General features: G+C 41.0%; 2 protein-coding genes and 1 long non-coding RNA gene across 3 annotated transcripts in view; 1 reads left to right on the top strand and 2 right to left on the bottom strand.

Annotated features, from left to right (window-relative positions):
• LOC103156745 (NACHT, LRR and PYD domains-containing protein 12-like) overlaps positions 1–4,025 on the top strand; it is a 113,516-nt gene extending 109,491 nt beyond the window's left edge. The window contains exon 15 of the mRNA XM_016664568.1: positions 3,966–4,025. The gene's annotated coding sequence lies outside the window, so the exon portion shown is untranslated. The remainder of the gene's footprint in view (positions 1–3,965) is intronic.
• Positions 1–5,716, bottom strand: part of LOC107833996 (uncharacterized) — a 27,542-nt gene extending 21,826 nt beyond the window's left edge. Inside the window, exon 1 of the long non-coding RNA XR_001659765.1 lies at positions 5,464–5,716. This is a non-coding gene — a long non-coding RNA (uncharacterized LOC107833996). The remainder of the gene's footprint in view (positions 1–5,463) is intronic.
• Positions 5,717–5,813: 97 nt separating this feature from the next.
• cavin4b (caveolae associated protein 4b) lies at positions 5,814–9,663 on the bottom strand. The gene is made up of 2 exons (XM_016664573.1): positions 9,055–9,663; positions 5,814–6,827 (listed from the first exon to the last, which is right to left on the bottom strand). The coding sequence occupies exons 1-2, from the start codon at positions 9,415–9,417 to the stop codon at positions 6,276–6,278; spliced, it is 915 nt and encodes a 304-aa protein (XP_016520059.1). The 5' UTR covers positions 9,418–9,663; the 3' UTR covers positions 5,814–6,275.
• Positions 9,664–12,838: the final 3,175 nt, after the last annotated feature.

A 12,838-nucleotide genomic window follows, 5' to 3' on the forward strand; every position in this document is an offset into this window, starting at 1 on the left:
ACCAGTTTATATACTGGGAACACTGGGACCAGTTTATATACTGGGAACACTGGGACCAGTTTATATACTGGAAACACAGGGACCAGTTTATATACTGGGAACACTGGGACCAGTTTATGTAATGGGAACACTGGGACCAGTCTATGTACTGGGAACACTGGGACCAGTCTATGTACTGGGAACACTGGGACCAGTCTATGTACTGGGAACACTGGGACCAGTTTATGTAATGGGAACACTGGGACCAGTCTATGTACTGGGAACACTGGGGCCAGTTTATATACTGGGGACACTGGGACCAGGGATAGGGTTAACGCACACACACACACACACACACACACACACACACACACACACACACACACAATAAAGAAAACAAAAACAAAGGGATGTGAAAACCTCACTAGGATGTAAATAATACTTTTCCTCAGTTTTTGTCTCATAAAGATGTAACTCATCGGTCTGAATGCATCTATGGGGTCATTTCATTCTGACTAAAAATAAAACATGTTGGATCAGCAGATTAACTCAAACCTGCTGATTAAAATGAATCAACAGGTTTGATTATTTTTAAGGTGATCAGGTGTGTCTGCAATCACACGTATCAGTAGCTGCATCAAGGTGAGCAGCTACCTGAGGAGCTTTGGCTCTGATGGAGATTCAGAGGGAGGATTGATCAGAGATCAGATTGATCTGATGGTTTATTAGTGTTTAGATTAATCCAGACTGATCATCACGTGGTGGCAGACTACTGGGTATTTATACTAATTTACATTAATATGTATTCATGGAGGCGACAGGCCGACCAGCAGCTGCTCTATTTCCCACAAATTATAATTTATAAAGGAAAGGTGCAGAGCCACGCCCACAGATTTATGCATCCGGATTTTTTTGTGCACTGCACATTTCTAAATTTGTCTGTACTCCAAGTTTTAGTGTGAAAACTGTGCAGTCTTTTATGCATGAGGCCCCTGATCTTTAGCAGCAGCATTTAGTCATTAAAAGCTCTTTGATTGGTTGTTGGCCTGTTTAAAGCTCACATGTTTTGTCTTTGCTTCAGACTGGAGGACTGCAGGTTGTCAGAGATCAGCTGTGCTGCTCTGGCCTCAGCTCTGCAGTCCAACCCCTCCCATCTCAGAGAACTGGATCTTAGCCTTAATGACTGCACAGATGCTGGAGCGAAGGAGCTCTGTGGTTTTCTACGGAATCCTCTCTGTAAATTACACACACTGAGGTAAGATAAGTTTTGGTTTAGTTCTGTTTTTATGATGTGAAAGAGATTTTAAACTGCAGATGGATGACTGATATTTTACTGATCCTCTCTGAGGATCTTCATGGTAAATTCTGTTTTCTTCTTGAATGATTGGTCCTGGTAATGTTTTTCTTTTTTATATTAAGTGAAGGGTTGCAGCTATTATCAGAAACGTTCTGGAATTCAATGAATTTAAAGCTGATAATGCAGGAAATTCCTATTCCCAGCAACATTATTTTAATAATGTTGAGATGAAATAGGCATCTGTGTGGAACAGAGAGAAAATACCAGAAACTCTTTAAGACGTCAGTCCTGGAGACACTTAGTGCTCCTGTTCTCCACAGAGGTGGAGAATCGGAGAGGTCTTGATGGTCAATTACAATTTTGTCTTCCTGAAATCCTTTTTGTTTGTTTGATTGTTGAGACAACTAATTAAACTCAGACTTGTGTGAAGAGTTTACAGCCCCAAAGTGACCTGCATGCACAGAAGAAGATTGTAGACATCACAGCACTATTTACAGACGTGATAATGAAATTGGCCATCTATGGTCAGTTTTAGAGCTGTGGAGCTAATAGGAGCCGACAAAATGTCACAAGATCATAACAATACAAAGAAAGTCACTGAAAAAAGTTACATGTCACCACTTCAGCCACATTTCACTGGATCTGGCTTCTTTCGGTGCAGAATTAAGACTAATGTCACATAAATGACAAAAATGTCCATCCTCACTGCAGATGCTGTAAAAACTACCAGATGCATATCTGATTTAGGACCATGTGGAAGTGGCACAAGATGAAAAGACTGGAGACAGTTAGATATCGGTCAGATGAAGGGATATGAGAGTTATGGGCACTGAAATGGCATCTCTAAGTAAAACTGACAAGCAGATTTGGTTGATATAGACAACAATGTCAATGTCAAATTTATTTATATAGCACTTTAAAACAGGTATAAAACTGCACCAAAGTGCTGTACAAGAACGACAACACAGAGTAAAAACAACACATCAATTAAATGCCAAAGAGTAAAAATGAGTTTTAAGAAGAGATTTAAAATGATCCAGGCTGTGGGCAGATCTAACCTGGAAAGGTAAGTAACTCCATAAAACAGGAGCAGCAACAGAAAAAGCTCGATCGAGTTCGAGGAACTGTCAGTAATAACTGATTATTTGATCATAAAGTTCTGGAGACAGACCGGAAATTTAAAAGGTCCTGAAGATAAGGGGGGGCTAACCCACTTAAAACTTTAAAAGTTAACAAAAGAGTCTTAAAATCTATTCGGCAAAAGACGGGCAGCCAGTGTAAAGATGCCAGAGTTGGCCTTATATGGTCATGCTTCCTGGTTCCTGTGGCCTTATATGGTCATGCTTCCTGGTTCCTGTGAGAAGCCGTGCTGCTGCGTTCTGGATCATTTGAAGTCGCTGAATCTGTGATTTTCCATCCCTCTATATAAAGAGTTGCAGTAATCCAGACGAGTTGTTATGAAGGCATGGATGAGTCCATCAAAGTCCTTGAAACAGAAATAAGATTTAACTTTTGCTAAAAGCCGAAGGTGGTAGAAACTCCATTTAACGACAGAAGGTCCATTTCAACCAACAGGAGGCATCGTTAGTGTGCTGACTCCATCATTATGGGTTGTTTAGTTTTCCAATGGTAAATTGTAAGTGAGACTATAGAGCCTTAGTGACACCTAGTGGACATTGTTCACGTATTGCAGACACTTTTGTTCCTTCGACACTATTTGTCTGTAAGTTCATTTCATTAATTGTAATTTCACTATTGTGTTATATTTTATGTTTCCCAACCAAAATGTAATCGTTAGCTGCTAACTGGTGATGGTTGGGAACCATCGGTTTGCTGTGGTCTAGTTCTGCATATTGTCTGTGGTTGATATGTACCTTTGTGCTTTGTTACAGTTTTACAGATATAGAAAAAGGAAACACCAACAAGAGTTGCAAAATAAAATCAAAACTATGAAGTGTTAGCTAGCTGTCTAGCTTTGTAAGTGCAACACATTGTGAGGGCAGAATAATTAGGATTTATTGTCCTGGCACATAGACTACAATGTAAGTCCTTGTATGATTTGATTTTCATACAGAGAATCATTTTCTTGTTTTAATGGCCTGTCATCAAATGGCTTTATTAGAAATAAGCAGCGAAGCTGATGAACTTTAAAACGTTCATTTCATATTTCTATGAATAATTACATCTTTCCCCTGAGAAGGAAATGTGTTGTATTTTATTTGAATGAATATCTGCCTCAGTTATTCCCTGGACTGACTCACTGATTGGTGGTTTAACAGTTTGTATGAGTCTGTAATGAGTTTAGTGACAAAGACACTCAAACAAGAGACGGTACCAGCTTTACTTTCTGTGTATTTAGGCTCTTAATGTCAGTTTTACTTCAGATATTCTCCATGACATGTTTTATGAATGTTGAAGAATTAAAATAGTTTAATTCATCAGCATTTTATTATATTTGTTCATATTTTTTCCTAAGTTCTTACTTATTGGTTTTTCTGTGAAACTTGACTCATTTGGCTGTAGAAGCTCAATTTGTATTAATGGAGCTGAAAGAGTTCAAGAGCTGAAGTCAGCAGGTCTTTAATGAAGCAGCAGCATGTTGGCATTAATATTCATGAGACTCTTTACTGGTTAACCTGCATCCTGTTGCTTCAGCTCACATCTTTTATTCTTTATCCAGGTTGAAGAGATGCAGGTTGTCAGAGATCAGCTGTTCTTCTCTGGCCTCAGCTCTGAAGTCCAGCCAACATCTGACTCAGCTGAACCTGAGAGGAAACGGCCTGAAGGAGTCAGGAGTTCACCAGCTGGAGGATCTTTCAAAAAGTCCAGACAAACAAATCGATTATTTGTAAGTAAATGACTGGAGTGTGTCTTGCTGCCAACAGTGTTGAACTAAACCAGTTCCCATCAAAGCTCCAGTGTTCCCAGTAAAGCTGCAGCTTCTCAGTGGTTCAGGCTTCCTGATTGGACACAGAGACAGCAATCAGCCAATCAGAGCAGCAGCAGCTTGCTGTGTTCCTGTGTTTGTGTTGGTGTGAAGATGAGTGTTGTTGCTGTGTCCATGTCTCCAGGACGTCCAGCTGGACTCCAGCGTCCAGCCGTCCAGCATGTCTAGAGACAGTGGTCCTCATTCATCAAACTGTGGCAGCAGCAGATCTGATCTCAGATCTGTTTGTTCTCTCAGTTCAACAGGAAACAGCTGATCAGGTTGATGTTGGTCACAGCTCTGAGATCAGTCTGACTGCAGCCTGGAAACCACTGGAAACTCTGGTTTCACAAACCATCATTCATTCAGTCAGCAGCTGCTCTTTCTGCTGGATGTGCTGCGTCACTGACTGCTGCTGCTGGAGAGAAGCTGGAAACTCACTGATCTGATCTCTGCTTCTTTCTTCTCTCTGCAGATTTTGGTGATTAACTTTGTAAAGTAGAGAATCGTCTCTGTTTCCTGCTGATCCTCAGAAGCTGCAGCAGTTTGAGTCTGAAGAGACTCTGACTGGATCATGATGATTCTGAATTGAAAGATTTTGTTACAGTTTCTTTTATCCTGTCTTGACATTTATTGTCTGTTTGTCTCTTTGGATAAATTTTGATCAAATTCAATCTAAACTCCATTTAGTGGCTTAATTTGATCTGATCTTGATTCAACTGTAATTTTTTTTTTCATATTTCAATAAATATGAATAAAGTTAAATTCAGTCGGCTGCATTTTGCTTCATCCTGATGTTTCTGGATGTTTTTATATTTTAGGTGTTTTCTGCACATTCTTGTGCAGCTCTGCTGATTTTATCTGCTGCAAACAGCTCAGTGAGTCGATGATGGTTTCAGTTGGAGGAGAAACTTTCCTTGTTGATTTTAATGAAGTTATTTTTTTCATTGTTTCTGAAGGTAAAATATTAAACTCCTCCTGAGTCCCAGAGCCTTAGAAGCCGATGTGAATAATTCTCATTTCCTCTTATCTGTGTGCGACGCGTTACGTTGAGATCCTGTCAGCTTCATGGTGTTGGATGGGTTCTGATGAAGTGATTAAAGGTCTAACAGTGGTCCAGACCTGCGTCACTGAAACTGATCAAAATTCATGTTAATCACAGTTAATTCAGAATTTACCAAGAGTGTAAATATATTATATTCACAATAAAACGCCATCATTGGTTAAATATTCAAAGAATAAAACAAAAACACAACAAAACCTCAGTGCTTTATTTGCCTTCAGCTCATTTTCCTTCAAAACTGGACAAGTTGGATTTTATTCTTATCGTCTTCAAGTGGAATATTTTTATCTGTAAGACTACAGTACACAGATATGAAACACAAATGCTTTAATTTAACCCCTACATTATGAAAGTGTAATTATGATCAGAACCAAAGTGAAGAAGCTACATTTCTACATACAGTAATCAATAAAAATGCGTAATTATTTATACTTTACAGCATTAATAAAAATAATGCTGTCAGTTATTGAATCATAAACTTTAAAGAAAACCAGAAGTTAGAGGGATCCGTCCAAACCTGATGGTACAAACTGTAATCTGGGTGTTTTTTCATTTTCTGCATCTTTCTTGACAAATATGAAAATCTACTAAAGTCTCTGCAGCAACAAACCATCTTATCTCGACTTTTATTTCCAAACAAAGAAATTCACTTTATTTTACTTCACTTTTCCTCATTTTTCAACATATTTAGGAACAAAACGTTCCACAAACTCATCCTGTCCAACATTTCAACTTCAACATGCAAATCAGTGAGCAGCAGCAGCAGCTTGTGATAAACTAACACATTTCAATCAGACACAGTAACACAAACAGAAATGACCAAATCCTGAATGTTCTGGAAACACTCAGATCATCCCAGTGACTCCAGGAATCTGTTCTTGTCTCAATGTTCAGCCATGTTAAGGTGATTCCATCTGCTTGTTTGCTTCTCTCCACTGTTTCTACCATCAGACATCAGCAGACACATCATGCTCTCTCTGTGGTCCAAAGAAAACTGGCAGCTGTCCTGTTTATGACAGCTGCTTCATGTCGTACATGGGCACCTCAGACTCGGCCGGCTTGGCCTCGTCTTCAGCCGCCCTGGCTGCTGCTGGGCTGCTCCTACGGCCTTTCGGAGGAGGAACTGGACCGGCTGCCTCTGCAGCTCCCTCTGCTCCTTCCTGACCCTCAGCCACAGTCCTCTCTTTCTTCAGGTTCAGCTTCGCCGGGACCGTCTTGGTGAAGGTCTCCTTCAGCTTCTCACCTGACTGGCGGATCTTCTCGCGCCTTTCGGCCGTTACGATTCGCTCGCCGAGTTTGTTGACTTTGGTGCCCAGGTTCTCGCGGGTTTTGCTCATGTTCTCCTTGGAGAAGGTGGCTTTGAAGCTCTCGATGCGTGTCAAGCCTGTCTTCTTCATCCGACCGGCTGATGAGGAGTCTGCTTCCTCCACTACCATGTACTCTTCGTCCGACTCTGGAGGAAGCTCAAACTTGTCTGGTTCCACCTCAGGCCTTGCTGCAGCTGCACCGCTGGACTCTGCCGGCTCGTTGCCTGGTGTGATCGCTTTAACTTCCTGGTCACCCTGAGAAACAGTAACAGATCAAATATCAGCATCTAGATGTTGCACTGACTTCTTTCTCAGACAGTTTAATGATGATGTCAGGTTTAAATCTGTCGCTGGTCACAATGTGTCATCCAGACTTGGGGTGAGTGTGCAGGTCTTGATCCTGCCTCCAGAAATAAACTGCAGCACCTGTTTCTGCAGCTCAGCGCCGGGCTGCAGGAAGCTAAACATATCAGAGAGCTGCAGCTTCCAGCTGCATCACAGCGCGACTGTCGCCAACAGGTCAGGTTTCAGAGAAATGTTGAAGAATGAGCAGCAAACCGACTCAGACTGATGATTAAACAGACCTCAGTCATTCATACTGGGATCAGTGGAAAGGCCAGTAAACAGACTAAATGTTTGGATCGACCATGGCAGTTAAAATCACATCCCTAAATACCCAAACCAAACGTGACAGATGGACAGAATGAACTTTGGAGGCCATAAATCTTCTAAGCCTGAACCAAATCGACCCGTCAGGAAAAACCCACTGAGATCATGGATGAAGTTTCTTTGTAAATATTATTGGAATATTGACCAAGTGAAATGTCATAAACCAGTAAATTGGAATCATGTTAATGGGAGAACCAGCATCTATGATTTCATGCATCACTGAGACCTGATAGGCTGACATTTCCTGCCTGCCATAACTGAGCTGCACGGTGAGCCAACATGTAGCTTCAGCTGCTAACAAGCTGGCAGCTAGCAAAGTTAGGACATCTGCACCTGGAGGGCTGTTAGCTTATTGTCCAAAGAAAAACAACAATAATCTGCATCATGAAGGAAGGTAAAGTATTAACTAAGGTTTAGTCAAGAACAAATGAAACCTGCAGGTTTTGTAGCATAATGTTCACCAACTGCGATAAAACTTAACAGGGAAATGGTCGTTTAACTCAGAGAACCACGTCTGTCCTGCTAAATATCAAGAAATGTTAATCCAAGCAAATGCATAAAAACTTTCCCCAAGTGGTTCAACTTAAACCTGCAGGTAGCAGCTCAGAAACATTGATTGGCCAAAGGTTAGCAGGGATGAGCAGAGCGCTATATTAGGAGATGGTGGAGGCTCAGACTCAGAATAACTCGGCCCTCAGCTCTCAGCTGGCTCAGTCATTTATCTGCAGCAGCTCTGGGCTCAACACATGCTGCTCTCTGAACAGACATTTATATTTGGCTACCAGCTCCTACCTTCAGGTCTGAGACTTGATGTGGGGATGCAGGAAAATCTCTGAGTGGTTTTTCTGTAGGTCTTGGTTTACATGCATGACTGGATTTGAGCTCTTTTCTGTTCAAACGGCTTAATGAAAGGAAAACAAAGTAACTATAGAAAAGCTTTTGCTGAATAGTGTGCAGGCAACCAAAACTACATCCAAACCTCACACTGCTGTTATTTTCCTGTTTCATTTTCAGATGCAACATGCTGCCAATGAATGGTTTCAAAATGTAGTTGATTGATTTAAAGCAGCCAAAATGTTTTATTTCTCCAATAAACCATTAGTAGCTCAGATCTGAGCCTTCAGCAGGTTGACGTCTCTGCAGAACTAAAATAACCGAGACGCCGTCACGCTGGCAGCTGCTGACTGCGAAGGCCTGAGGAGTAAAATGAGGCCTGATGACATTTGACCTCCAACATTCATGTCAAATAAACTCAGATTTGGATTAAAAGAGACATAAAAACAAAGATAAATTTCCCAAAACCTTTTCTAAAACTGTAGAGATGAAATGAAATTCTGATGAAACAAACTTTGGTATCAATAAAATGAGTTTCTTCAGCTTTCACTGAGTGGAAAATTCTTCTGTATTTACATCCCTTAAATGAATTATTCTCCTCTTAACATGACTAAGGTGATTTTTTTCCATTAAAAACTTAAATTTGCTCGTCAACAGGTCTGACCTTCTGCTGCTGTGAGTTTCTAAAAGCAGTTTAGAAACTTTTCACTGTTTGAACAGTGACGGTCCTGATTGACCCGATCAGTCGATGCTCCGATCATTTCCTACCTAAAGCTGTAAGACGGCCGTCCGATTTGGTAAGTCAGGAATGTAGCAGCTGAATTTATGCATCATGTTTTGGTTCAAATTCAGCCATGTCTCTTGAATCTGTTGATTGTTTTCCATGCAGCTGACATTAAGCTGCATGCAGAGTTTTAGGAGTTTTTCCAGAGCCAACAAACATCAGAATCATTGTAAATGTTGGTCCAGTGAGCCTCACCTGGTAAATGACCACCCTGAACTTGTTCTTGGCGAGCAGGTCTCCCTGGGTGGCCTCCACCTTCTTCACCCTGAGGTTCTGGTTCTCCACCCGCACCCTGACATCCTTGATGTGGCAGCTGACCTTGCGGGTCTTCTCCAGCAGCCGGCTGACCGTGGAGCTGGTGTTTGCGTGATCGTTGGTGAGTTTGACGACGTCGGCCTGGATGGTTTTCACTGTGTTCTCCAGCTCCAGCTGACGCTCCTCCATGCGCTGCTGTGTGGCCTGGACGTTGTCCATGAGGCCCGCCACGCGCTCCAGCAGCGCCATGATGCCGCCGGCATCATCTCCGCCTCCTGCTGGCAGCACCGGTTTGTCCGTCATTCTTGCTGGCTGGTTGGTCTTTTAACTGTCTGGTCAGTTGGTGGCTTGAATTCAACGATCCAAATGAAATGAAAGAAGAGATGAAGGGAGATAAAAGCCCTGCAGAATCTGTGAAAGTTAGAGGTGATAAAGAATCAAGAACCACAGCATGAGGGTTGAGGTAGTGGGATAGAGAAGAGACAGCGAGAAGGCAGAAGGACCAGCTCACCCCTCTACAACTGGAGGTTGACCCTGATGGCGTTCGGATCAAGTTAAAGGCTCCACCCTGTTGGACCTGGAGGGAGGGCTGGAGGAGCTGAAGTAACCTGAGCCAAAGAAACACCAAGAGGATGAATGAGCTGCACTGATATTCAGCCAATACCTTTACAATATATTTGCAGATTTTAAAGAAACAAGACTCAAATATTGATCTTTATGCCAAGTTTTTACTGGCATGAAGACTAAAATCGTCCATCATCCTGGAGAAACTGACCAATCAGACAGAAAGTAAAGCCAGTCGTTCAGCCCAGTGATGATAAAGAGTGGCATGTTTCCCAGTGTTTCTCTGTTCTCCACTGCTAAAAATACAGCAGCGGTAAAGCGACTCCCTCTGCTTGTTTCAGAGATCAGAGTATTAAAAGCTGGAAACCCCCACCATGTCTGTCATCCGACAACTTTTCACTTCTTCTGTCATAATCCTTCGCTCCAGGTTTAGACCTTCTTTCGCCTCCCACAGTTGGACAACTGACAGGTCAGGTTTCATCAAGGCGTTCTTCAGGCACATGCTGCCATGGCGGCCATCTTGGTAGAAAGCAGGTACTTAAAAATGGTCCAAATGGGGCGTGGCCTGTAGTGGGAGGAGCAAACAGTTCAGACGTCTTTTAAACGAAACAGAAAATGAGTTTAAATATTTTACTATTTATTTAACAGAAACTGAAATTCTTGAGTTTGTTGATATGAATCAGACACGGAAAACTATGAGACACTGGAGCCTCTAGAGGCCAACAGTGGTACTGCACTCTACAACTCTAACATTAAATTACCTGATCAATATTTTACATATTGATCCATCAGAAAACTACAACTCTCATAGCCAACAGCTAAAAACTTCATCAGGTGTTTTTTCAGTTCCTTGAGCTGCTGTGCTATAATTATTAAGAATAAAGAGCATTTATAATGTCGTAATGAGCATTTCTGTAGATCAACACACGTTAGTGACAAAACCAATTCAAACCTAATTCAAAACTAACAGCTTGTAGAGCAGCTGAGTGATAAACAGAGGAAAGATGATGAGAACAGGTGTGGAAAACAAGAGAAGAAGGAATCAGACAGTCGGGGACTCCCCACCAGCTGCTGCCTATAATTATCCTGCTATATTTATCCCACCGGATTATTGGCACCAATTTTCACTTCTGATTCACTTCAGTTGTTTCAGTTTTACAGGCCAGCAGCCGATTGATTCAGTGAAGAAAAGGGAAAATTTCTACTTCAGATCAATAAAGTTATGATTGTTCCAGAGCCCAACATAACTAATAATGTGCATCATAAAGTTCCACTAATCTCACCAATTACCATGTTGGTGCTTTCAATAGAACAAATGTATAATTATTAATTGTATAAACATACAATGTTCTTCAGGTTTAAAAATGAAAATCATTGTTATCACCAATAATTAACTTTGTGTGTTTATGAATTATAATAATTACCTTCCTGCTGCAGAAATCACCTGTCCTTTTAATCTTCATGTTCCTGTAAACATGTCCGTTCAACCTAAACTACAGAAAACTGAAAACATTTTGTTGAAGACTCTGACTGGCATTTTAAATATTATCCAACACTCCTGATCTGGACTGATTTACTTACTGAAACTCCTGTGAAGAACTTTTATTTTAGTGAACAGTCCTGGATTTAATATGCAGAATCAGAGAAAGAACGGAAAACCAAGACCCAGAGGTTCAAACATCATAATTTAATTCTAGTTCAGCTACAGCACAGTCTAAACAACTTCACTGGTTCATGCAGGACGCAACATTACAGTAAAATCAGGCCCAGACCCTGCAGGATCCACATCCCAGAGACCTCTGACCTCCGGTCAGCAAACATGGAGGACCATGTGGCCAGCTTATCGATCTACTCTTCCTACCACAGAAAAACACTTCGTACCATCGTTACAAATTATATATGAAAAACAAGAGTTTTAAATTATCCTCGGCTCGTCCAAACACGCACAAACACATCCGCCCCATAAACAATGGCGTCATCTGAAAATGAAGCAACAATTATAATAAAAATAATAATAACAACCTGTACACGTTAGCTTGTACCTCCTTAATTATTAAGCAGTAGAAAAAACAGCATTTTGGTTTTCAGGTGCATCTCATCATAAACAGAATAAAGAACAAAATGTTACATTTTCAGTTTGTGACCCTGTGAGACGCAGCAAAACAGAAAACAAACAGCAGAGGGCGCCATTGGTCCCTGATCACCCTGGAGTCCAGGTACAGAGCGCCCCCTAGAGGGTGAAGGCCCAACAACACGCTCAGGAAAAAGTTGGGCCTGATGAAATGATTTACAGAATTAAACTAACAAATCCTTAATGTTAGAAAAAAAGACAAATCTGAGCTTTTATATCACATTGAAAGGAAAAACTTTAAATATGGAACAAAAACATGATTTTACTTTCCAGAGAAACAATAATAATGTCAGATATAAAACCATAAACAAAATGCTTAGAAGATTAATCTGAAAACCAAATCCAGGTTTTCTGTTCCTGAGTTCAGCAGCTCAGGATCGCTCTGAAATGGAGAAGAAAAAACAAAACGCCTCGACACCAGATCTGGACGGATTACCAGCATATTCAGAACATCTCCACCGTTTCCCCAAAGGAAACGGATAAAGCAGCAGAAACGCACCGACCTGGACCGCTCCGCTCAGAGGAACCAGAACTTTAGGTGTTTCTGAAAACAATGAAATGTTTTAACTGCAGCTGATCATAATCTGAGATTATCAACCAGCTGCTGCCAGAGATCCGAAAGCAGATCTGAACAAAGTTTAAATGTCAGGGTTTCAAATAAACGGGTAGTTTTAATAATTTGATGAGCAGGAGAGACACAGATCAGAGCCAGACGTCACCAGATCTTTATCTGAGTGGCTCTGAATATTAATCAGCAGGAAAAATACAGAAAAATGTTTTTCTCTGATCATTTAATGTTTTAAATTACAACCAGTTTTCAATCAGTTACATTTGTTTAGCAAAAATGAATCAATATTATGGAGGCAAATTATGAAGTATGAACCCATCATCCATCCATCCATCATCCATCCATCATCCATCCATCGGTCTGGAGTTGCTGGTGAGTATGAACTTATAATTCTCTATTTTTCAGTTGGATTTCAAAGATCAACATCATGTAAAATAACCTCCATCTTTCTTTATCCTTCA

Source organism: Poecilia formosa, unplaced genomic scaffold, assembly GCF_000485575.1.
Source record: "Poecilia formosa unplaced genomic scaffold, Poecilia_formosa-5.1.2 Scaffold497, whole genome shotgun sequence".
NCBI classification, from domain to species: domain Eukaryota; kingdom Metazoa; phylum Chordata; class Actinopteri; order Cyprinodontiformes; family Poeciliidae; genus Poecilia; species Poecilia formosa.